The 24,962-nt window shown below is 39.4% G+C and overlaps 1 protein-coding gene across 4 annotated transcripts in view; it reads left to right on the top strand.

The window, feature by feature from the left end:
- Positions 1 to 24,962, top strand: part of SORCS1 (sortilin related VPS10 domain containing receptor 1) — a 468,685-nt gene that overhangs the window by 384,943 nt on the left and 58,780 nt on the right. For all 4 annotated transcript variants that reach the window (XM_064488397.1, XM_010987109.3, XM_010987108.3 and 1 more), the window contains exons 14-18: positions 357 to 464; positions 1,968 to 2,085; positions 3,553 to 3,683; positions 6,822 to 6,935; positions 20,808 to 20,979. In XM_064488397.1, the coding sequence (XP_064344467.1) occupies positions 357 to 464; positions 1,968 to 2,085; positions 3,553 to 3,683; positions 6,822 to 6,935; positions 20,808 to 20,979 (643 nt within the window). The remainder of the gene's footprint in view (positions 1 to 356; positions 465 to 1,967; positions 2,086 to 3,552; positions 3,684 to 6,821; positions 6,936 to 20,807; positions 20,980 to 24,962) is intronic.

Genomic DNA, 24,962 nt, shown 5'->3' with positions numbered 1-24,962 from the left:
CGCTCAGAATCACCGTAAGGCTTGCTGTTGGACTGTAGTGAGGTTTGAGAGAGGGTCACACTGAGATCTAAGATCTAATGAAATATCCAAATTAAAAATAAAATTCCATCAAAGACTTATTATCATTCCCGTTTCACGCAGCTCTCCCCTGATTGATGTTATAACACATCTGGGTCCCAAGTCACGTGGCTGTCTCTCTCCCTTCTGTTGTAATTAAGAACGTGTATTCCTATAAAAGGCTCACTTTGACAATGCCCCAGGTACTTCTGAAATGTATTCTCTCCTGGCTGATAGCATCTTGTCTTTGAAAGGATTTTCTTCTGAGATCCGATGACTGCTGTTTTTTCTGTTGTTAGGTTGAGTTTTGATGAAGGGAGATCTTGGAGCAAATACAGTTTCACATCTATTCCACTTTTTGTGGATGGGGTTCTGGGTGAGCCTGGGGAAGAGACTCTAATCATGACGTAAGTGAAAAACTACGATGTCTTCTAGTCTTAATAAAAATCCAGAAACATGTTGTTTTTAGCTAAGCCTGTTCACCTTGCTACTGTCAGGTGTGAAGTTGCCAGCAAAGGCAGTACGTCTTCATGATTCTTCCCCAGCAAAGAGAAAAGAAAAGTACGGCCATCTGTCTTTACCAGCTGTTAGGAGGCCCACACCGAGGGCTGTCAGCACAGCGGTACAGCCTGTTTCTTCCTGTAGGGAGTGGGCTCAGAGAAATTAGAAGTGATCATTTCCATAGGAAATAAAGCTATCAATTGAAAACTTTAATAATAAACACATTCAATAGACAGAAAACCACAGGCATATAAGAATGATTCCACTTTAAGGCGGAACACAGAGCTTGATCAAAACCCCACAGAAGATTCTGTTTTTCCCTGGCTCTTTACCTAACCCAATTGTGAGGCATTATTAGGGAAACCAGGAGAACAGTCTGTTCTTGTGAAATTGCATTTACGCTCCTTCTCGTCTGGAAAGTGATGATCATTAATTTGTGAAAGACTTGATTAATGGCTTGCCTGCCTGTGGGTTTCAAAACATGAGCTTTGAATTTGAAATACGAAGCTGATTTTTTTTCCCTTCTCCTGGAAAATTGGACGTGGAAAACAGAGGGAAGGTTTTTACAACAGTTGTTTCTGTTGGCAATGAAAATTTCAAAATCAAGGTGAATAGTTGGTACATTTTCTAATTTTTTCTCCCCTACTCCTTTTTTTTTTTTAAACAATAGAAAAGATCAACAGAAATGTAATATGCCTCATAGCTACACTTTTGCCTGTGGTAAACATGGCTAGAATAGCAATGTATTCTATAATTTGTCTTTATTCAATTTTTATATTTGCAAAACACAGATAGAAAAAGAAAAGCTGACAGAAAAGACTACCTTGCGGCTTTTATTCGCATCTGCAATAGGTGATTCAAACACTGCGTTAAATAGCGGAGTCCCTCTGAGTAAGGAGAGTAGCGTGCACAGGGTGGGAAACAGTTATAACTCCTCAGCCTTGCTGCCCACTTTCCCTTGGGACTGGTGGGAAGGTGAAACAGCCTGGAAACCATGGGAACCATGTACATTAAAAGGAGAACCTAGAAGGATAACCTTGGGCCACCTAGAATGCAGCATTTGAGATTGTTTTCTCAGTCTTTTTCTTTTTGGTCAACCATTCTTTTACAACATACAGAAGTGGGCTTTTAAGTCAAACAGCCTGGCATTCGACTCTACCAGTTCTTCATGAATGGACTCTGGTTTTTGCAGGCTAGCAAAACTCTTTGAGCCTCAATTTACCCAAATGTGAAGTAGAGGCAGTGATAGCATCCTCCCCAGACATGTGTTTTACGGATCAAATGATATGACCATTGTGATGGGCTTAGCATTGTGTTAATCCTAGAGTAGACACTTGGCGTATGGTAGCTGTGGTTATAACTGTCGGCGTTGCTGTTGTGATTATCTGTTATCATCATGAACTCTGCAGAGTGTTTGGACACTTCAGCCACCGCTCTGAATGGCAGCTGGTTAAAGTGGACTACAAGTCCATTTTTGATAGACGGTGCGCCGAGGAGGACTACAGACCCTGGCAGCTGCACAGCCAGGTAGGAGGAGAGAGCTGAGGTTGAGTCCTGGGTGGGAGGCCTGGAGAGTGAGGGGGGAAAGCTAGTCATTAAAGCCCGGGAGTCGGAGTTCTCTAGGCTAATATGTCCACGGAGTGCTTTCTTCCGTGTGTTGCATTCCACAGCAGTGAACAAACTCAACATGTATAGCTTGTTGTGAAATCATTTCTGTTTTTATTGTCCTGGGATATAATGAGATAAAATTCAAATTTGCTTGGCTTAGACTTACGACTCAAAATGAAATACCAACTCAGCACGGAGATCCAAATGTAATTTATCTGAGCGTGTCATCTGGTTGCTGGGAGGTGGGGGGCAGGGGTGAGGAAAGGATCTTTAATTTTATCTAGCAGTGCAAACAACCATAAAATAGCAACATTATGCTGGGTGAGCAGTGCCAGCAAGAGTCTTCCTCCCCGCTGCTGTGACGCCCCAGGATTAGGTAGCGCTTCTTACCTCCTTCCAAGGCACTTGTGTATAAGAACACAGAATTATGAATAGGAAGACTTCCTTCATCCTGGCCCCTCTGCTGTTCAGCTCATATGTAAAGCCTTGGCTGAAAGCATCTCTCCTCCTTTGATTGCCCAAGCCATAAGTCATTCTGCAGGCCTCTCAGAGAACGTATCAGAGGGTCTTCCTGAAAACCATCACCATATTCCGGCTGTGACACATCACATACCCCAAACCTATACTAAGTAATATGCTTATATGTAGGTGTGTAATGCAGACTGTTAGGGTGAGTTTGCTCAAACAAGACAGTTAGCTTAGATGAAACTCTGTTTTTGTCCTCCAGACGCACACACACAGCTGGGTCTGACCGTGGGGGCTGCAAGAGCTAGGATGACCCACTGTACTTGGAGGCTCAACAATAAAGTGATCATTCACTTAGGTTGCTGGCATTTTGGGGTGCACCTGCATCGTGATGTACAAAGCTTTTATTTAGTTTGTGGAGAAACACTGCATTTAGTTCTCTTGCTTGTCTGGTAGACGGACGTAAAATCAGTGCTATAACGTCGTGTGGGCGGAGGCATAATAAATCGGAGCGAAATTGACCTTTTTATTTCTTAACAATACTCTTCTTTCACATGCTTATGAATGACCTAAATCTTTAATGACAGAAATATTGAACTTATTTAGTACAGATTTCTTGGCAATATACTCGTTGCAGGCCGAGCCTTGGTTATCTGTGTGTCCTTCACAGCACTGGGCCTAAAATCTTGCCAAGCCAAGCTTTGCTGAATACATAGAGTTCAGGACTCAGCGCTTCGTAGGAGTACCTGCATCATCACGTTCCATAATAGGGCTCTTGACACTGAAGATGCTGTTAGCACAAAGCAGACGATGCGAGTCCAATAACCAAGGTTTGAGGACATCTCCCTGGACTGTCCCGATGTGGACTAGCGGAAGTCCAAGCTATGTGCCCAACTGCACGAGATTCTTGTCTCCTTACAGGGGGAAGCATGCATCATGGGGGCGAAAAGAATATATAAGAAGAGGAAATCAGAGCGGAAATGTATGCAAGGAAAATATGCGGGAGCTATGGAGTCCGAACCCTGTGTCTGCACAGAGGCTGATTTTGACTGGTGAGCTTGGGCTGTTATCCCATGGAATCATCCAGTATATCAAACCCACATGGGCTTCCGTGAAAACTTAGATTTGAAATAATAGTAACATGCACAGAGCCAAGTGACAAGCCTCATGTTCTTGTGAAATTGCCACCTGGGGACATCACGGCTTACTAGCTATGTACCTGTGAATGTGGAAAAGGGAGTTTCTTTGGACTTAAGGAGGATTCAGAAGATGGCTGGTAGTTATCTTCACATATTTGACAGAACTCAGGACAAAAGGAGAGAGCAGTTCCGCCCTGAGCTGCTTCGGACAGCAACACTGAGAACAATCAGTGGACTTTTCGGAAAGCAAACATATTTGTGCTCAAGATTAAAAAGACTTTCTAGACTCGAGAGTTCCTGGTAGTGGAACAGTGGCGATGTCAGGCAGTGAATTTTCTATACCTGGAGGTTTTCAATCAGTGAGTAGCTGACGATTGCCTGTGAGAGCTGTGGAAGGCTTTTCTGAATCCAGGGCAGGGGTGGATTCAGTGGCGTTGCAATCTGTGGCTTTGTGGACCTAGCAGTAAGAGAGACTTCTCCCTCTAGCAGGATTAACCTGGTTTAAACTGGAAAAGTACTGAGGCATATGGAAGTTAGATACACACACGTGCCGCAGCATTCTTTCTGGAGCATTCGTTAAGTAGAAAGCTAGCTGTAGGGTGAGTGATGTTGTTGTTCTAGTTTTGGCATCTGGATGAGGTTGAAATATGATTGAGACTGGGTAGGTAGTCACCCCCTTGATCATGCCCATCTCTTTTTGTTCCTTTTCCTTTTTGTCCTTCTGCTTTTTATAAATGTATTTATTCTGGTTTAGAGAAAGCAGTTGCTAAATATGTATATTAGTGTTAAACAATTGAAACTTGGCCAGCATAAGAACCAAAACCATTCATTTAACAATATTAGCTATGGAGCGATCATAGGTCACATACCTAATCAAAATATCAGTGATTGGGTTGAGATACTGTGTACATACACGTCGCTTATCTTAGAAAAAGAAAGTCATCTCTCATGGTTGGCATCTAGGAACATTCTCGAAATAAATAGTACTGGGCAGGCCTGGCAAGTTGGCAGACTGCACTCAGATGGATAACCCAGGGCTGTTCTTCTCTTGTTGATATAGAAAGCAAGCCAAGAGCCAGTCCTGTATCTTTCTGGGCTGAGCCAGAGGCCATCCAGAGCTTCTGTTCCACAGGGGCTCACAAGGAATTCTGCAGAGGCCTCCCCAGCCTTGACCTCTGTTTCAGTCAGCACAGCGTTGTTACAATGACAAAAGTATTTTATCCACGTCTTACCTTTCAGGACTGACATCCTGAAATACATTCACAGGGAAAACTTTCATGGAATTTTTAAGTCATTCATCACATCTCTCTTTCTGAAGCCTGACTGTTCCTCCTTCATTCACTCTATTCAAGGAAGATTTGGCTTTAAAAGGATTAATTATCTTAGTGGTTTAACTTTGGCCTTACCAGTCATTCTCTGGCAGAGAGCAAATTTATTTCCTCAAAGAAAACCAAAGAGAAAAAATAAGTCCCGATTCCCCGATTTCTTCTGGAAGCATTTGTTCCTTTGGGAATTTTTTCTACAAGGTTCCGGCGTAAGCTAGTCTTTTCTTGTTGGTATTGTCATTTGTTTATCTTTTTAATTTTAAGCTAGTCTAGAATGAAGAGAACACAGGGTAAGGAAAGCATTTCAATTTCCCCCTCCTCCCACCTCTCACTGCCCCTCAGTGTCAGCCCGATTCTTGCATTCATTTGTGATTGGAATCTGCTACTCATCCCACTACTAAAATGTAAGCAGAGAAGCAGGAAATGAGCATGAAAGAGGACACTGTCAGCTTATCTGGTCAAATGGGACTTTTGTAATTGCATGATTTCTGAAAAGATTTTGGAAAGCACACCATGACCTTATTAGTTTCCACCGGTAGCTGGAGCTTCAGTGATTCCCCTGGTCCGTAGCATAATGAAAGGTGGTTGTCATTGAATGTTCTTTCTTGGCTTCACTCTGCCCTGGACACCCTCCCCTTCCTGACCCCACTACCAGATGACCGTGCCAGTCATTCTCCAGCATTTGGGAAATAATTTCCTGAAATGAACCCTGGGTGTCCTGTAGACAGTGTTTCTGAAGTCTTCCTACACCTGCTGGTTTGAACCAGCACCAAATCTATCTGGTTTGTGCAGAATTCTCAGCGCCAGCTGCCTGGTAACAAGCCCCTCAGTAAGCCTGGTTCTCCCTTCCCAGCCTTCACATGCCAGCATCTCACCTCCAGGACCCAGATGGGCCAGTTCGTACTAATGCTTGCTCATTGCTGCCTGCGATTTGTCTGTGCATGTGGAGGTGCAATTTGTTGCCAACCTCCGCGCCCAGGTTTCATCTTCAGAAGCCAAAATATCAGGCCACTCAGAGGCTCCTGGAGGCAAGAATGAGAGGAGGCTGAGAGAAATGTTTTTAACTAATTTCAAACCAGAGAGAAGATTTAAAGCAGTGAGTCCCAGCTGGCAGTGTTAACTGAGCAGGACAGAGCTCTTCCTTGGGGGAATGCTTGCATCACTCTTGAAGGACATTTCTTTCTCTGCTCTGACTTTGAAGTAGCTGGCTCGTGCACAGAGGGACCGGGCTCAGCTCTCCTTGATAGATCCAGATGTCTTGGAAGAGCACCCCAAAGACATCCCCAGCAATGAGGATTGCGCCACGTGTGGCTGAGTTAAACTCTTCAGTGAAGCTGTACACTGAGTGTTGGACTTCCACCACGAGAGCTTTCTCTGGGTCCAGACACCATCAGTGTTGTGTCTCCTCATAATGAGAACAACATCTGCTCTCTGTTTACAGGTGTTTGATTGGAATTATTGGCTATTGAGCCTTCATCTCTACACACGTACTTCTGTTGTCTCCAAGTTAGCATTTCTCAAAATGGGTTCTGTAGAACATTTCCATGGGTAGTTGATAGAATATTCAATGAGTAAAAAGGTTCCATTTTTGAAAAGGCATTGATTCAGGGAATGTCTGGTTTTTGACTAATTGACTAGAGTAGAAGTTGCCTGTGGACTCACATGAAATTATCGTCAGTAATGCTGCCGCCTACTGAAAGGTTTCCCTCGGCTCTTTCCCCAACAGTGACTATGGTTACGAGCGACACAGCAATGGTCAGTGCCTGCCTGCATTTTGGTTCAATCCATCTTCTCTGTCGAAGGACTGCAGCTTAGGACAGAGTTACCTCAACAGTACTGGGTGAGTGTCCTAAGCAGTGGCCTTAGGAGGTCAGCTTCTGCTGCTTTTCAGCGTGTGTTAGACTTACAGAATAACTTCTGATCAAAGACCAGGCCTGTTTCATTACAGCACCATTTATTTGCTTTTGTTCATTTTAATAATGCAGTGCAAATTTTCTTTTTCTTTTTTTCTTTAACATTTTTTACTGATTTATAATCATTTTACAATGTTGTGTCAAATTCCAGTGTAGAGCACAATTTTTCAGTTATACATGAACATATATATGTTCATTGTCACATTTTTTCTCTGTGAGCTACCATAAGATCTTGTATATATTTCCCTGTGCTATACAGTATAATCTTGTTTATCTGTTCTACAATTTTGAAATCCCGTCTATCCCTTCCCACCCTCTGCCCCCTTGGCCAAATTTTCTTTAATAGTGCAAATTTCATCTGAGAATAAGACCCTAGTTGCACATAAAGAAATGAAACAGGTTCCTTGGATGAAGGTGGCAGTGATGATAATACATAAATTTCTTCATTTTTGGATACTTTATTTCAGAACTACCTTTTACCCTCATGACATCCCTGTGTGGAAAGTCAAATGAATATTTCCTATGTGTATTTCCTGTTCTATAGATACAGAACCTAGAGTCAGAAAAGAAGTTTATTGACTTTTCAAGAACAAACTAGTGCTACTAGGAATGCATTTCATTTTCTCTGTGTACAGTCTTAACACACTTAAGGCATGCATTTTGATCTTTATAAATCTGGAATCAGGTTCTAAAGTTTTGTGCTTAATGTTTTTTGTTGCAGGGCGTATCCAGTATTATTTTTAAAATATCATAAAAGGGAAAACAGTCCATGATTTTCTCACAATTATAACTGATACTTACAGATTTAGAAAATCTATTTGGGACTTACTTGGATTTTCATTCAAACAATCTATAAAAAGACATTTTTGAGCTGTTTGGGGAAATGGAATATGATCTGTTGATTAGTGATGTATTAATCAGGGCTTTCCAGAGATACGCGTTTCTAACTCTAATTGGAGATGTATATGTGTATATATAGAGATTCCTTGTAAGGAATTGGATCACCTGACTATGGAGATGAACAAGTCCATATCCTGAGATCTGTAGGGTGAGCTGGGAAACTGGAGACCCTGGAAAATGGATGATTTGTTCCCAGTCTGAAGGCTGATGGTGAACCAGGACAGCTGATGGTGTGGTTCCTGTCTGAAGGCCAACAGGTTCAAAACTCAGGAAGAGCTGATGTTCCCATCTGAGTGTGAAGGCAGGGAAAAAGTCAGTGTCCAGTTTGAAGGCTATCAGGCTGGACAGATTTTCTCTTTTTCAGAAGAGCATTAGCCTTTTTGTTCTACTTAGGCCTTCAATGGATTGGATGAGGCCCACCCACCTTAAGGAGGGCAATCTGCTTTATTTAGTCTACTGATTTAAATCCAAAACCCTCATCCTTCACCCCTCAGAGAAGCACCCAGAATAATGTTTGACCAAATATCTGGGCACCCTGTAGCTCGTTCAAATTGACATATAAAATTAAACATCCCAAGTGATATTAGATTATATCTAAATCTAAATATTAATATTATATTTATTAACTAAATATATTACATATTTAGGTGTGGTACTGATGTTTTGGCTAGGTGGGAAAAAAAGAAACCTTACCTTTTAGAGATATATGATGTATGACATTTGTTTTAAAATGCTAAAAAAAAAAGGGGGTAGGTATTAATAAATTTTGAAGATAAGTTGATGAGGGTGTGGGTATTTATTATACTACTTTCTTTCATTTATGCTTATTTGAGGATTCTGACATTGAAAAGTTTAAAATAGAGGTAAGGAAATAAGGAAGGAAGGAGGGGCAGGGCAAGGGGTGAAAGTGGGAGGAGGGGCGTAGGCACCTCACCAGTGTGCCAGCGCTACTTGATTGCTCTCTGCCTGCCTTTCTGCCTTTCTTCCTTTCTTCCTTTCTTTTCTTTCTTTTCTTTCTTTTCTTTTCTTTTCTTTTTCTTTTCTTTTCTTTCTTTTTTTAATTGAACTATAGTCAGTTTACATTGTTGTGTTAATTTCTAGTGTGCAGCATAGTGATTCAGTTTTATATATATAAAAATTTTATAAATATATATATATAACTGAATCACTATGCTGCACACTAGAAATATGTACACTCATATGTAACTTTTGTTGTTTATCTATTTTATATATAGTAGTTAGTATCTGCAAATCTCAAACTCCCAATTTATCCCTTCCCACCCCCTTTCACTCCTGGTAACCACAAGTTTGTTCTTCTAGGTCTGTGAGTCTGTCTATGTTTTGTAAGTAAGTTCATTTATGTCCTTTTTTTTTTTTTTAATATTCCACATAATAGTGATATCATATGGTATTTTTCTTTCTCTTTCTGGCTTACTTTACTTAGTATGATGAGGACCAGGTCCATTCATGCTGCTACAAATGGCATTATTTCATTCTTTTTTATGGTTGAGTAGTATTCCATTGTATATATACATATATATACCACAACTTCTTTATCCAGTCATGCTCTTTGCATTTCTCATACCATCTGCCATACAGAAGTGAAGACATCCATGTTTCCATTTACATTCTTTTGCATTTGAAATTTTAAAAGTTTTCTACTAGATGTATTGTTCTGTTTGCCTTTTTCATTCAAAAATATATCTTAAACATCTTTCCAAGTCAGAGTGTATAAGGTTCCTTGCCATCTAATTTCCTTTAACTACCTAGTTTTCAAGAACCTGGAATTATGCAGTCATCCCTTTTGTGGACAATTTGGTCATTTCCTATTTTTTGCCACTATAAACAATGCTGCAGTTAGCATCCTCACAGCATAATAATTGCTGTTAAAACCCTACAGCAGTAGTTAGAGTCTCTTTTGGCAATCAAAGGTGTTTCTCTCCTAGCTCTTAAAGCAAAGTCTACCCAGCCAGCTAGTTACTTCTTAGCCCTGAGTATCCAGGCATCACCAGATGTCTCCCCCATATGGGTTAAAACACCAGCCTCCTGTTCACATGCTGCCTGTGTGTCCCACACAGGAAAGATTCAGTTGTGTTAATTGCCATCCTCCTTTAAAGGATAAACACCAGTGGATTCTGTAAGGGAATGCTAAGAGGAGAGGTAGGTAGGATTCCTCAAATTAATAAACTAAGGCAGGTTATTTCAGGCAGAAAAAAGAAGGGGTGATCCAGGTGAATAGGGCACGCTGGTAGTTTCCTCAAGGACAAGCCCTGATGTCAGTGCCCAGAAGTCTGTAGAATTAAGGAGCTACTGTGCCCTCTAAGTCTTGCCAGTGCCAGTTTTAACCCATCCATGGGCATCTTGGGTTGTCAGTACAAAATCCGTATTAGCTTCAAGCTGGGATGAAGTGCAGAGGAATCACAAGGGCAGGGTTGGCCTGAAAGTTAATGCCTCAGTACCTTTTACTCCCCAGGCACCTCTCTTGCCTCACCCAAACCCTCACAGCAGAGCACACGCGGCAGTCATACACTCAGAGCCTGGACGGAACAAGTCTAAACAACCGCCCCTTGTCAGTCGAGCTTAACAGGCAGTCCTGCCAGCAGTCCCTTCCTGAGTTTAGCTGAAAACATGCACTTAAACCTTCCTTTTATTTTTTTTCAAGCCTCACTTTATAAATAGTTCTGATTGCTCTCACAGTCAACTTGTTACCCTGTATATCTGTGTTCTCAGGTCCACTCACGTCACTGTGATGGAAACATTCGAGCATCGGTTATTATTATGCCCAGTAGAAATGCTATTTTGAGGAGATGCCAGAAGTGTTTTCAGCTTCCCTGTGCAGAAGCGAATGGTGTGCAGTCTTTGTTTCCATTCTCAGCAAGATCTTAGAAAAGATAGTTGGAATAAGAGCCGAAATGGTTGCAGAAAGTCCCTCCGGGTGGCTGAAGCCACCAGTCCTTAGTGCTTGGTCCAGTGGCATCAGGTTTCCAGTGTTCACACCACGGGACAGCTTGTGAGCATGGTTCTGCCACATTCTCCCTGCCTCTCTTCACCCTTTGTTTACACACCTTCCACAAGCCATTCCGTGGGGGGCCAGCTGGCTGGTACTGGGGCCTCAGCCTTTTGTTTACAGGGCATGCACTCTAATGGGGGATGTGTTATTTGGTGAAAAACAGTGATTTTGGAATGAAACAAGTAAAAGTTTTAATCCAACTTTGCTGTTTACTGTTGTCTTTAGCAAGTGACTTCCTTTCTTTGAGCTTTAGTTTCCTAACCTATAAAATTTTGCTATTTGCTTCTGGTGTTTGATTAAATACGATATTGTATGTGAAGCGTGCAGCACCATGCCTGGCAGATAGTAGTCACTGTCCAAAGTGCAGACACCGCCATCAGTGGTCATCATCCCAGGGCTCCTCTGGAGTGAAAGTAAAAAGCTGAGGAAAGGTTCCTTTTATTGTGTGTCTATAGTCGGACATTGTCTGATATTTAATAGTCATGGCGATGCAGTTAATCTAAGCCTCTGTTTTCTCATCTGTAATAATAATAACTCACATCTGAAATAATAACTCACATAGGCTCATAAAGTCACACAATTAGGAACCACCCTACACCCAAACACATGTCTGTCCCTCAGTACCACTCAAGGCAGATAACACATTTACCTGACTAGTAAATGAGTTCTTTTCTCTTCAAATAAGGTGAAATCAGTGTTCATTTGTACATCATCTTGCATTTAGTGCTGAAATAACCCTCCACTCATTGCTTTTTGTTTCTCCACTGATGACTATAAATATCTCAGTTTGCACATACACAAGCACCAGCCTATTTCATTGCATTTATATATGGTTAAATCTTGTTTGTACTGTTTTGGATCCAGGGAACATGACACAAATTTAAGTTTCTAAATTAACTAGAATGTTGTTTGTTGCATGCCAACCGTAAAAGAGTCTGTAAATATAAAATAAAGTGGGCATTGGGCCAATTTACTCTAAGAAACCAAGATAATCTTCTCAAGGGGCAGATTTCTTTTTGCTATTAAGCTAGAGATATTTCAAGACGTGTTTTTAAGAAAAAATGTCTATAGAAATTTCTGTCTGTGGAGTTTCTTTAGAGGAGCCATTAATCCCTTCTAGAAGAATATAAATGAACAGTGACAGCCATTATTGTTCCTCAGGGTTGGTTTCTCAATAGTCAATGTGGATATTTACTCAGAAAACTTTTAAAAAGGTTTTTAAAATAGTATTAATTCAGTATCTATATAAGAACATTTAGTGGGTCCAGGAAAAAGTATATACACATGAATTCTAGCAAAATAGTAATCTCCATCCTGTCAACATACATTTAGAATGATTCAAAAATGCTTTCTATAAACATATTCCTCTCTACATAAGCCATGAAAACACTCAGATGCTGGCCATCCTGCCACTGCTCTGGAGTTGATAGTTCCAGGGTCTTTAGGGGGCTGTCAGTGTGCATCATAGAGAAGAATTAGTCCTAAATTTGGTACTTATGTTTCAAGTCCACAGAAAGGAAATCGCTTGCATTATTTACAGACTCAACACTGCAGGGGCCCACGCAGCCATTTTCTTGAAAAGTACCATGTAGTCTCATAGCAGACAGGTCATAATTGTTGCTGCAAAGTTGATTCTTCAGAATGTCTTTCTTAGGTGTGTTTTCCCATATTTATTATGAAATGGCATTAAGGTTGGAAATGAAAAAGGTGAACATCATTGTATGTGGAGATCTGATTCCCCGGATCGCCATCCATGCCCACATTAATGGTATTGGCACTAATGATCTTCATCCAGGTGGTATGGCATCTTGGCAGGAGAGCACCAAACTCAGTCCAGAGGCCCATAAACACTCCTTGTCTCTTGTGTGACCTTGGGAAGCCTTCTAAACTGTATCTCCTTTTTTTTTTTTATGTGCAAAACAGAGGGATCGTATTGGATGATCTTTGAGATCCCTTCAGGCTCTGACATGTCCATGACCAATTTGAAATGATTCATTATTCAGATGCCTTGGGCTGCAGGTGTTTAAAAGTAGGGAAATTTTCTTATATAACGTAGTGGTCCAGTTAGTTGACCTTGGTAGTGGATTCCATGAGCCATTCTCATGATTTTTTTTTATTGCAGTATGGTTGATTTACAACGTTGTGTTAATTTCTGATATACAGTGTAATGATTCATTATATTCCTTTTCATGTTGTTTTTCATTTAGGTCATTACAGATGTTGAATATAGTTTTGTGTGCTATGCAGTAGGACCTTGTAGTTTACTTATTTTATATATAGTAATTAGTATCTACAAATCCCAAGCTCCTAATTTGTCCCTCCCCACTCCCTTTCTCCACCCCTGGTAACCATAAGTTTGTTTTCTATGTCTGAGTCTGTCTCTGTTGTGTAAATAAATTCATTTGTGTCCCCCTTTTTTTTTAGATTCCACATATAAGTGATATCATATGGTATTTTTCTTTCTCTTTCTGGCCTACTTCACATAGTATGATAATCTCCAGGTCCATCCATGTTGCTGCAAATGGCATTGACCTAATTAAACTTACAAGGTTTTGCACAACAAAGGAAACCATAAAGAAAACAATAAGACAGCCTACGGAATGGGAGAAAATATTTGCAAATGATGCAACTGGCAAAGACTTATTTCCAGAATATACAGACAGTTCATACAACTCAATAACAACAACAACAACAACAAAAAAAAACCCAATCAAAAAATGGGCAGATCTAAACAAATTCTTCTCCAACGAAGACATATAATTGGCCAATACATGAAAAAATGTTCAGTATCTCTAATTATCAGAGAAATGCACATCAAAATGACAATAAGGTATCACCTCACACCAGTCAGAATGGCCATCATTAAAAAGTCTACAAATAATAAATGCTGGAGAGGGTGTGGAGTAAAGGGAACCATTCTCATGATTCTTGATAGCAAGACATTTAGTTTGGCTATATATCCCACCTCATCAAGTTGGCATTCAAAATGAAGTTGAATTCTTTTTACTGTTCAAATTAAATAACTTGTGCTTCCATCCTACTTGACGCAAGAAAAGTTTTCTTCCTCCACCTAGTCTTCTGTCTGAGGACAGTCCCCTAACCGAAGGTGCACTTACTCAGTTTAAGGGGAAATTCCTGAGACCTATTGCCTTGAGGAGAGAGAGTGCCTGTTAATTTCTGGTGTACAGCATAGTGAGTCATTTATACATATTCCTTTTCATATTCTTTTTCATTTAAGCCATTACAAGGAGACTTAGGAGACTAAGCACATTGGAGAACATGGAACTCTGTTCTTCTGAATGTTAGTGTTCTGGCTACTACCTAGGATTGTTGGTGAAATATGGGCACAGTGGGTCTAGAAAGATTTTTGAATCTTAGCCATACACTCTACCCAGAACTAGCTCCCTTCTCTATCCCCAAGGCTTTCTCCATTTCTTGTTTAAAGTCAAGTGTCCTTGTAAAAAGGCAGTTTTCCCTTGAAAACAAAGACACATAGTATAATCCAAGAAATTAAACCATAAATAAGGAACACTAGAGCTCAGTGACAGTAAGACCTACCTTGGTACAAGAAGACCTAGAGTTCCAGCTCTTTCTGGGTCATAACGTGTAATAAGTACTGTTAAAAAGGGAAGAGACAACATCACAGGAAAATACAATTTCTACACTGATTTGTAAAGAATGAAGAGAAGCTTGACAGGAGCAAAGACGAGCCTAGGCAGAAGGAACAGCCCAGGCAGAAGGCTTGGAGACTTCAGCCTGGCCTGAGCTCAGGAAGCATGTTGGGCAGTAGAAAGAGCCGAAGCTTAAAACATGTGTTAAGGACAGATCGTGGACATCTACTTTAAACCTGAACTTTGCCCTTTATGAATAAGCCATAGGAAGTTTTGAACAATTTTAAAGAAGGAATCGACGTGGTCTGATTTGATCTTAAGATAATCTTGGCAATAAGCGTGTGGCTTCTGTTTTCAGGGAACTTGCTGTATAATAGCAACTTAATGTTTAATACTTTTAGTTGTAGCTTTTTAGTGCCTTTTGATATTTTAGTATTTGTTAAGGTCTTGCAGTGTGCCAGATTCTATGCTAAGTCCTTATGAATGCATTATCTCATTTAATCCTCCCAAGAACTTTAGGACAAGATGCTGTATGTATCCGTATTTTACGGGCAGAGAGCCCAAACATTAGAGTCTGTGTAAATTGCCTGAGTTTATATAATGAGTAAGAGCCTGAATTTAAACTCAGGCAGTTTGGTTCCATAACACTTGTTTTAATCACCAGGGCAGTGATCTTTAAACCTGACTGCACACTAGAATCACCAGGGGAACTTCAAGCAAAAACAAAAGCACACTTCTAAGTGAAGTAAGCCGGAAGTAGAAAGAAAAATGACATATGATATCGCTTATATGTGGAATCTTAAAAAAAAAAAAGACACAAATGAACTTATGTACAAAACAGAAACAGACTCACAGACATAGAGAACAAACTTATGGTTACCAGAGGGTAAAGGTGGTGGGAAGGGATAAGTTGGGAGTTCAAAAATTGCACCTCTTGAGGAGTGATGGAAACGTTAGCTATCTTGATTGTGGTGGTGGTTTCTTGGGTGTATACGTCTATCAAAATTCATCAAATTGTACTTCTGAAATATGTATAGTTTACTGTACATACCAAAAGAAAGGTGTTAAAAAAAATTTTTTTTTAAAACCACACTGATGCCCAGAATTCTCAATTCAACCATAGTTTCTGGGGGAGGGTCTTGACATCGCAGACAGGGTTGTGGCCAATGACACTAGACGCACTGTCACCTTAACATATGCTGAATAGTCACAAACATCTATACCAAACACCTGTACCAAAATCGTAAGTTAAAAGAACTACTGAATAACAAAATCACAGGATATGAAGACTTTCAAATGCTTTTTTCCAGTTTCACTCTGACAAAGAAAAACTATGGCCTTCATCTTTCTCAAGACTGGTAGACAGCACAGAAGCAAAATCAAAGAAGGTAGGGGTAAAAAGGAAAAGGTGACAGGAGTATCAAGAAGGCAGGGGAGAGAGCAGCTGAAATTGGGGTGTTGAAGTAATAAGACACTGGCTACTGATGGGCTGTTGGTAATATCAAAGGCATTATTTGCAGAGTGTTTCCTTTTATAATTGTGCAAAGACCCCCTTGCTGTTACAAAGCACTTTTCTTCTTGGCAGGTTGGAGAATGTTTTACCAACTAAATGCAACCCAGTAATATTCAGAGCTTAGGTCCAACATAATCATAAGTTGCCTTATTATTGCGGAGGTAGCAGCCCCATTTAATAACATATTAAATGTATTATTCATTTATGTAACTCAGACCCAGGGACAGCTGCTGGGATGAAAATAGAACCATTCTGTAATGCAAAAAGCAGGTGTGTGCTCACTTGAGTAAATGAACTCTGCACAATTTTCTTTAAATTTCGGGGACAGTTCTGGTAGGGCTAATGGGATGCCATTTTCATCCAGGAAATAAAATGGTTTCAGAATGGTTTTTAATGAGCATTTTAAAAAAAATTACCAACAGTCTTCTCCATGGCAGAATCCCAGGGGGCTGGATTCGTGCTTTAGATTTAAGCAGAACTCCTGTTGCTGCAGGACTCAGGAAAGGCTGCGGGGATGATTGGTCAGAACAGCGACAAACAAAAGGAGTGTTCTCTAGCTAATGCTGCCAGTGGTAATGGTGAGCCCTTGCCTCTAGAGCTGCTCGCCAAGATAGAGTCACAGGTGCGCTTGGATGCTGAGTGATTAAAAATCATAACCTGCCTTTAATTTGCATGGTGCCTTGCCTCTGAAACACGCAGGGAGTTTCTAGGATGCCATAATCACTGTGTGACATTGCTGGTCATTTCTTTGCTACCATTGCTGGTACCAGAAAGTCACCATTCTCCAGTGTCAGTACCTTTTTTTTCTTCTTTCCTGTCTGCTCTTATTTTCTTTTTAATCAGCATACAATTGTAAGCACCTACAAGAACTTATAAAAATATCAGATGGAGTGATGTTCAGAATACCCAGACATGGCCATAACTCATCAGAATGAGTAGGGATCTTAGTGCAGGAGCAGCGTTTGGGAGGCTCCCTGATGTGCTAGTTGTTAACCCATTAGTTTCTGGATTGCTAGGAGAAGCAGGGACTCCAAGGATAGGAATCAACATAGCCGGTGGGTTAGGTGCTTGAAGGGTTTGGGGTAGTGGTGATACCCAACTGCTAGGCAGATATTTCAACATTCAGACTTGTACGTCATCCCAGTGTGGATCTCCTGATTTGTCAGCCTTACATGTCTGCGGTACAAGGATGCCCTCAAGAAGTTTAAAGTCCACAGTCACACTCAGGAAGAAAAATCATACAAGACATAAATGATTCCATTATCAAGAAGATTATAAGAATTCCTAGAAGAGTTTAGAGGACAGATAGCTCACTCCATTCAAAGAGGCAGTACAACATAGTGGTAAAGAGTACATGTATTCTAGAGACAAATTATCTGGAGTCCTGACTGTGATCTTAAGAAAACTAGTTAAGTTCTATGAATCTTAATTTCTTCATCTGTATATTGAGAATAATATGTCTTTCTTATTAGGGATATTTTGAAGGTAAATTATGTTAAGAACTTAGTACAATGACTAGAACATATTAAGCACTCTCTAAATATGAACTTACTATTTTGCTATCATAGTCAGGAAAAGACAGGAGATAAGCTGTCACTTTAAATGTGGGTAAGTTTTAGGCAGCTGACAGCATTCAGGAGGGCATAGAAGCAAAAAGAACAAAAGAGAAGAAGTACTTTCAAGAGGATTGAAAAGAGAAGTTTGGCTAGCACAGAATGAGCTTGTTGGGGAGACAAAGTCAAGAAGAGTAGAAGAAAGTTAGCTTGTGGAGGGCTTCATGCAGGGAGATTAGAGGTTTTGTGACTTATGCTAAGGAACTTAGAGTCCATGAAGGTTGTGAGCAGGTAGGATGAATACTAATGTTAACTAAAAATAATTGACAACATTTCAGTTTTTGATTTGCATTCCCCCGATGATTAGCAGTATTGAGCGTCTTTTCATGTGTCTGTTGGCCATTTGCTTGTCCTCATTGGAAAAATGTTCGGTTCTTCTGCCCACTGTTTAACCTGGTTGGTTGATTTTATTTGATGTTGAGTTGTATGAGCTGTTTATACATATTGGATATTAACCCCTTATTGGTAGTATCATTTGCAAATATTTCCTCCCATTCAGTACGTTGTCTTTTCGTTCAATTGATGGTTTTCTTTGCTGTAAAAAGGCTTTTAAGTTTAATTAGGTCCCATTTGTTTATTTTTGCTTTCATTTCCTTTACTTTAGGAGTTAAATCCAAAAAAATATTGCTATGATTTATGTCAAAGAATGTTCCGCCTATGTTTTCCTCTAGGAGTTTTATGGTATCCAGTCTTACATTTAGGTTTTTACTCCATTTTGAGGTTAGTTTTGTATATGTTATTAGAGAATGAGATGTCATCTCACACCTGTTAGAATGGCTATGATCAAAAAGAACACAAATAGCAAATGTTGGCAAGGACATGGAGAAAAGGAAACCCTCCTAAACTGTTGGTAGGAATGTAAATTGGTACAGCCACTGTGGGAAAACAGTATGGAGGTTTCATAGAACTACCACGTGATGTAGCAATTCCACTCCTGGGAATATATCTAAAAAAAACCAAAAACACTAATTCATAAAGATGCATGCACCCCTATGTTCACAGAGGCTTTATGTACAATTGCTAAGATATGGAAGCAACCTAAGTGTCCATCAACAAATGAATGGATAAAGAAGATATGTGTGTGTGTGTGTGTGTGTGTGTGTGTGTGTGTGTGTGTGTGTGTGTGTGTGAAATATTACTCAGCCATAAAAAAGAATGAAATTTTGCCATTTGCAACAACATGGATGAACTTGGAAGGCATTATGCTAAGTAAAATAAGTCAGACAGAGAAATACAAGTATTGTATGATATTATTTATATGTAGAAACTAAAAAATACAACAAACTTGTGAATATAGCAGAAAAGAAGCAGACTCACAGATAGCGAGAACAAACTAAGGGTTACCAGTGGGGAAGAGGGGGATAATGTGGGGGTGGAGAAGTGGGAAGTACAAACTACTGGATGGAAGGTAGACTACAAGGATGCATTGCACAACATAGGGAATATAGCCAATATTTTGTGATAACTGTAAATGGAAAGCAACGTTTAAAAGTTGATTAAAAAATAAAAATTAAAACTTGATAGCATTACATAAGCCCTTGGTAATTGTCAGGGTGCTTTTAAGTATTTTGTGTACATTAATCCATTTAATCCTCACAACTACCCTAGGAGGTGAGTTTACTATTAATAATTGGCCTTGTAGTGATCTACAGTGATCAAAGCACTTTCCCAGAGGGTAGGTATGTAATTTGATTTTCTCAACCATACTTTTAGGTAGTCTTGAGACTTAGAAACAGAGAAAGGACTTTGGTTAGATTTGAAGGGGTTGGAAAACAATAGTCTACAGGCCTGCACACTACCAGTTTTTGTAAATAAAACTTTCTTGGGAACCAGTTGAGTTTATTCTTTTATGCATTGTCTATATCTGCTTTTATGTTACAACCAAAGAGTTGTACTTGTGACAAAAACTGTAAAACCTGCAAAGCTAAAACATTTACTGCCTGGCATTTTATATAAAAAGTTGTCAACTCCTAGTTTAGAAGAGTGGAAAGACTTTGAACTTTGATTACTTCCATTTTGGGCTCAACCAGCACCTCTAAGCAAGTAGACTTGAGAAGACAAATATATGAACACATAAAGTGGTTGCTGTGGACTGCACACAAAAAAAGATGATGAATAGATAACATTGAAACTCAAAAGCCTTAAAGGTTAGTTATTCCAAACCTATAGATTCTAGTTTATCATGAATCTGATAAATTATATGGGATAAATTTGTAGGATAATTACTTTTGTTTCTATTAGAGCTAAAACAAGAAGAAAAAGCAAAGGAGTAGGAAGGATTTACTCAATCTGCAGACCAAAGTCTCCGTAATGTGAGGTTTCAGTAGTTGAGGCCCTATACTACTCCTCGTGGAAAATTGAGTAGAAGTTATCAAATTTAGCCAGCTTTCTGCACTATACGATTACTACAGCATCCTGCTGGAGCCATTTCAATGGTGGCGTTTTTTTCATTCACTTTTATTCTTTACTGATAACGGAGATATTTGGGCCCTGCCCCTCTAGCTATCTTTCTCATCCTGGCCCCACACAACTGTGCTACACAACACCCCTCACCCTCTGCTTCCGCCTCCCTCCCTCCTAGATGAACCCCAGGTCCTCACCTTGCCTTATTATGTGTGTAAAGTTAATGATTTCAGATGTGACCATCATGTGTTAAGTGTGGCTCTGTAAATTTGGCATCCATGGTATAGAACGTTGAGTCACATAATGCGTAATCATCTCTCCTTTCTTTGAATTGCACATCCTTCACAGTATATATTATTCATTCTAACCTTTAATTATATAGCCTTTGAGGTGTCTCCTAGATTATCCATGTATGTCTTTTCATCCAGATTATAAACTTAGTGCTGGCAAGGAAGGACCATGTCTTCTGGTCTACTGTGCATTTTCCATGGCTCCAAAGTGAAATGATCTGATTCGTTGACTGACTAAATGAATAATAGCAGTAAATTAAAATGCTAATAATAGATTCAGTGTGTTACTGTGATGATTTGTCTCTCTGCTGGGTACTTTCCATGAATGAACTGTAATCTTCAGAGCAACATGAATGGTAGTTATGTCCTCAGGGCTAGACAGGAGGTCTGGCTCAAAAAATTGGGAGTGATCCAAATTATAATGAGCTGGATTAAATTGGAGCTTTTTTTCCCATTTAGGTATAGGAAGGTGGTTTCTAATAACTGCACTGATGGAGTGAGGGAGCAGTACACTGCCAAGCCACAGAAGTGCCCAGGGAAGGCCCCACGGGGGCTCCGGATTGTCACCGCCGATGGAAAGTTGACAGCGGAACAAGGCCACAATGTTACCCTCATGGTGCAGTTGGAAGAGGTAGGATCAGTTCCCGTCTCCCTTCCACCCTCCAGAGCTGGTGACTTCTCCTAAGAAATCACGGTTCGGTTTATATGTCTTTTTGGTTTTGTTTACGTATACATTTTTAAATTCTAAATTTTGTTTAAAAATTTTATTCTACATTTAGTTCCTTGGTTTTTATGGTGGTGGTTATCATTTCGGCTTCTTAGACACATTTCTTCAGTTATTTTTATTTCACTGTAAGTCGTTCATCTCTCTTAATCTCTCACATTTTAGGGATTCTGTTTGGAGTTAACCTTGCATTATTGGCACTTTTAGCAAAATGTTTTCTTAGAACACATTAGCAATATTCCTGGAATAACTTAACACACACACAAACTGAACTAACCTAAAATCTGCTAAAAACTTTTCTTTTTCAAAGGCAGCATACTGGTCCTATATATAGCATCGAGGCCAATCTAAACATCATTGAGTATAATTTCTTTGGCAGTTGAGAGGTTAATTTTTTTTTTGATAGCACCTCAAGGATATCATTATAAGCATCAATTATTATTTGCCAAACTATGGTTGTCTGGAATTTCTGATTATTTAGATGGTAAGACAAGGTGACATTTTTATTATGCATATCAGTGTGTACCCAGGCATGTTTGTCATCTTGTCAATGAGGAAGATGGTCTCTAAAGGATGAGCACTTCGGTTAAATGATCTCAGTTATTACGTCAGGCAGTCCTCCCATCAACCATGTTTTCTGCCTACCTAAAATATGGCCAACACTGTAACAGACCTGGTGAACACAAAGGGATTTTAAAAGTTCATAATGATGCCAGGATTAAGATACACAACATTAACGTCCCCCCTTCTCTTCTGATAGCCCAGTGGCTCTCAGTCTTTAACATGTGTAAGAATTACCTGATGAATTACCAGGTTGAAATAGTGTTCTGGGCTCCATCTCCAAAGATTCTGATGCATTAGGTTGAGGTAAAACCCAAGAGTATGTATTTCAAACAAGGTCACAGGTTATGCATTATGCTTCAAGGGGAAAAAAAAAAAAGAAAGAAACAAGGGCAAAGTCAAGAGGGATAGACCAGTCTGAGTGGCTCTAGAGTGTGACTTGATGGGGAGAAGATGAAGCAGTTAGGACTACATTGTCAGGTTTGCTAAAAAAAAAAAAAAAAAAAAAAAAAAAAAAAAACTTAGTATTTTAATTCCAAAGGAAAAACAACTGTGAACTAATGATCTTGAAACTCTGGCTCAGTTGCTGCTGATGCTTTTAGTCCAAGGACCATTTAGAAAACCACCGCTCTAACCGAAGGCTCTTTCCTACTATCTCTTTAGTATGCCTTTTACTCATACCCAATCTTCCAAATACAAAGGTTCCCTGAAGTTCTTTAGTGGGAACTAGAAAGATACAGGCTAATTTAGGCCAATTGGAGTTATTCACATTTCAGGGAAATCTTTGGGGACTTCTACCTGAGGCTATGACAGACTAGCTTGCTGCAAACCAAATATATATGTATCTATCTAGAATGAGAGTGGAAAAGAAAGGGACACACAGACAGACACACAGAAGGGGGAAGATGGGTATGAAAAAACTATCATGACAATGATAATATAGTATGTGGAGAGAATTAGATGGAGTTAAAGTGATTTAAGTTCCAGGAAATGTCTGTGAAGAAGTGAAAGTACTAATTTATATGAGACACCAACATGTTGAGAATGTGTTCAGAATATTTAGGGTAACAACTGAAAAACAGTAAGATAATACTGAGCTATCAAGCTATCAACAGGGCAACTGGACTAATAATAAAAGTGCCTCATTAATCCAAAATAAGGGAAATGGGAGAGAACAGTGAACAAACTACAACTGAGACAAAAAGAACAAATTCTAAAATGGTATATATAAACCCAAATATTATCAGTAATTACATAAAATAGATAATTAGTAATTTTTACGACTTGCTTAAGAAATCTAACCCGAGATTGTGAAGGTATCACACTACAAGTTTTTTCTTTAGTTTTCACATTTAAACCTATGATCCATCGTGAATAAAATTGTTCTAGGCAGGGCTAAAGGTTTATGCACCCAGCATCATTGAAAGATTGTTATTTTCACACTGAATTACTATATGGTCAATTGATTTATGACAAAATAATATACATATATGTATATATAAACATATAACTTTGACAAGTGAGACACTACGGAACAGTAGATAAATTATAATCTTTTCAATAAATGATGTTGCAACATTGAATACAGGGGAATACATGAATCTTGACCCCCTCCTAACACACAAAAGTAATTTTAACTGGACTGTCCATCTCATTTTGCAAGATAAAACTAGTGTTTAAAGGAAAACACAAGAGTATCTTCCTGACCTTGGGTTAGGAAAATATTTTTTAAACAGGAAGCAAAACTTGCTGTATATAAAAAAAATGGTTTAATTAGACTACATTAAAATTAAGAATTTTTTTTCTTCAGAAGACACTTTTTAAAAAGATTAAAAGGTAAGTTCTAGAGGGGAAGAAGTTATGTGCAATACATACTTTTAATAAGAGACTTCGACCCAGAAAACTATAAATAAATCTACAAGTCAATAAGAAAAATTCCAGCAACCCAACAGAAAATGCACAAATGACTTAAATATCTCAAAGAGGGTGACCAAATAGCCAGTCAGGGATGGCATATAAAAAAATTCTCAACATCACTACTCATCGAGAAATGCAGCTTTAAACTATAATAAGTTATTACTGTGCACCCATCAGAATATTTATATTTTAAAAGACTGATAATATCAGGTGGTGTTGTTGGGGCACCTGGTCCATCTCCGATACTGTTGGGAGTAGAAATTGGCACTTTGGAGCCCAGTTTGACATTAACTACTACAGCTGAATATATGTACAGCCTGAGGATCGGCATTTCCACTCCTCCGTTATACTCATCAGGAATGCATGCAAATATGCACAAGAATACATGGGAAATGATGTGCATAGTAGAGGAATTCCCAAGAGCTCAAAATTGAAAATAAGCATTCATCAGCATTAGCATGGGGAAATAAATTACAGTATGCTTATAAAATGGAATACCATACAACAAGTAAAAAGAGCAGACTATTGCTACATACAAAATTGGAATGAATCTTGTCTCTAATACTGAGCTAAGGAAAGAAGACTGAAAAAAATGCATATTATATGAGTCTACTTAATTCAGCTGCCAAAAGTAAGCAAAGCTAATTGATGCTGATAGAAGTAAGAAAAATTGGAGGGGGTGGCAGGGAAGATTTTGGGGGTACTGGCAATTTTAAATTTCTTGGTGATTAATGAATGCATCTACTTTGTAAAATTCAAAATCATATTTAATGATATGCATATTTTTCTTGATGTATATTACATTCAACAAAAAGCTTACTTAAAAATCATTTTTGAAGTTCCAATAAAATAGAGTACTTTGTCTTTAGGTCTTTAAAAAAATAAGAAAAAAGAAAGCTGTTAGGGAGGGTCTCATTTTCAGGGCCAGTCCTATACCCTGTGGTGAATGTGAGTCCCTGTCTCAGAGACATAGGGAAGCCGGTTATGATACTCAGGAGAATGCCATCTTTTGAAGCAGCAGATGTTAATGCTGGAGCAGTCTTCAAAATTAAGATTTTTGTTTTATTTCAAAGAACACAGTAGAGCAAGTTCTGAAACAAGAGATCAGCCCTCGTCAGCTCCAACTTTTGTACGCCCGCCAGGGACGGAAGCCTGACTCTGTTCAGCTTTGCTTTCCACGTAACAAGGATTATCAGGGCGTCTCAAACTTGGCTGAGTGGGAACAGACTGGGGAATCTGGGTCTAAGATCTGTAAATTCATGCCTTCTGGGCCCAAAAAGGGAAAAATAAATCACAAGTCAGTTCATTCCACTTGAGTGGGCAAAGCTGCAGCGGCAGGGATGAATCTGCTGCCTTCAGCTGTCAGATGTGGCCCCTTCATGCTCTGTATCCACGTGCAGAGCACCGAGCGG

Source organism: Camelus dromedarius, chromosome 8, assembly GCF_036321535.1.
Source record: "Camelus dromedarius isolate mCamDro1 chromosome 8, mCamDro1.pat, whole genome shotgun sequence".
NCBI lineage: Eukaryota > Metazoa > Chordata > Mammalia > Artiodactyla > Camelidae > Camelus > Camelus dromedarius.
This window is presented reverse-complemented; position numbering and strand designations above follow the sequence as displayed.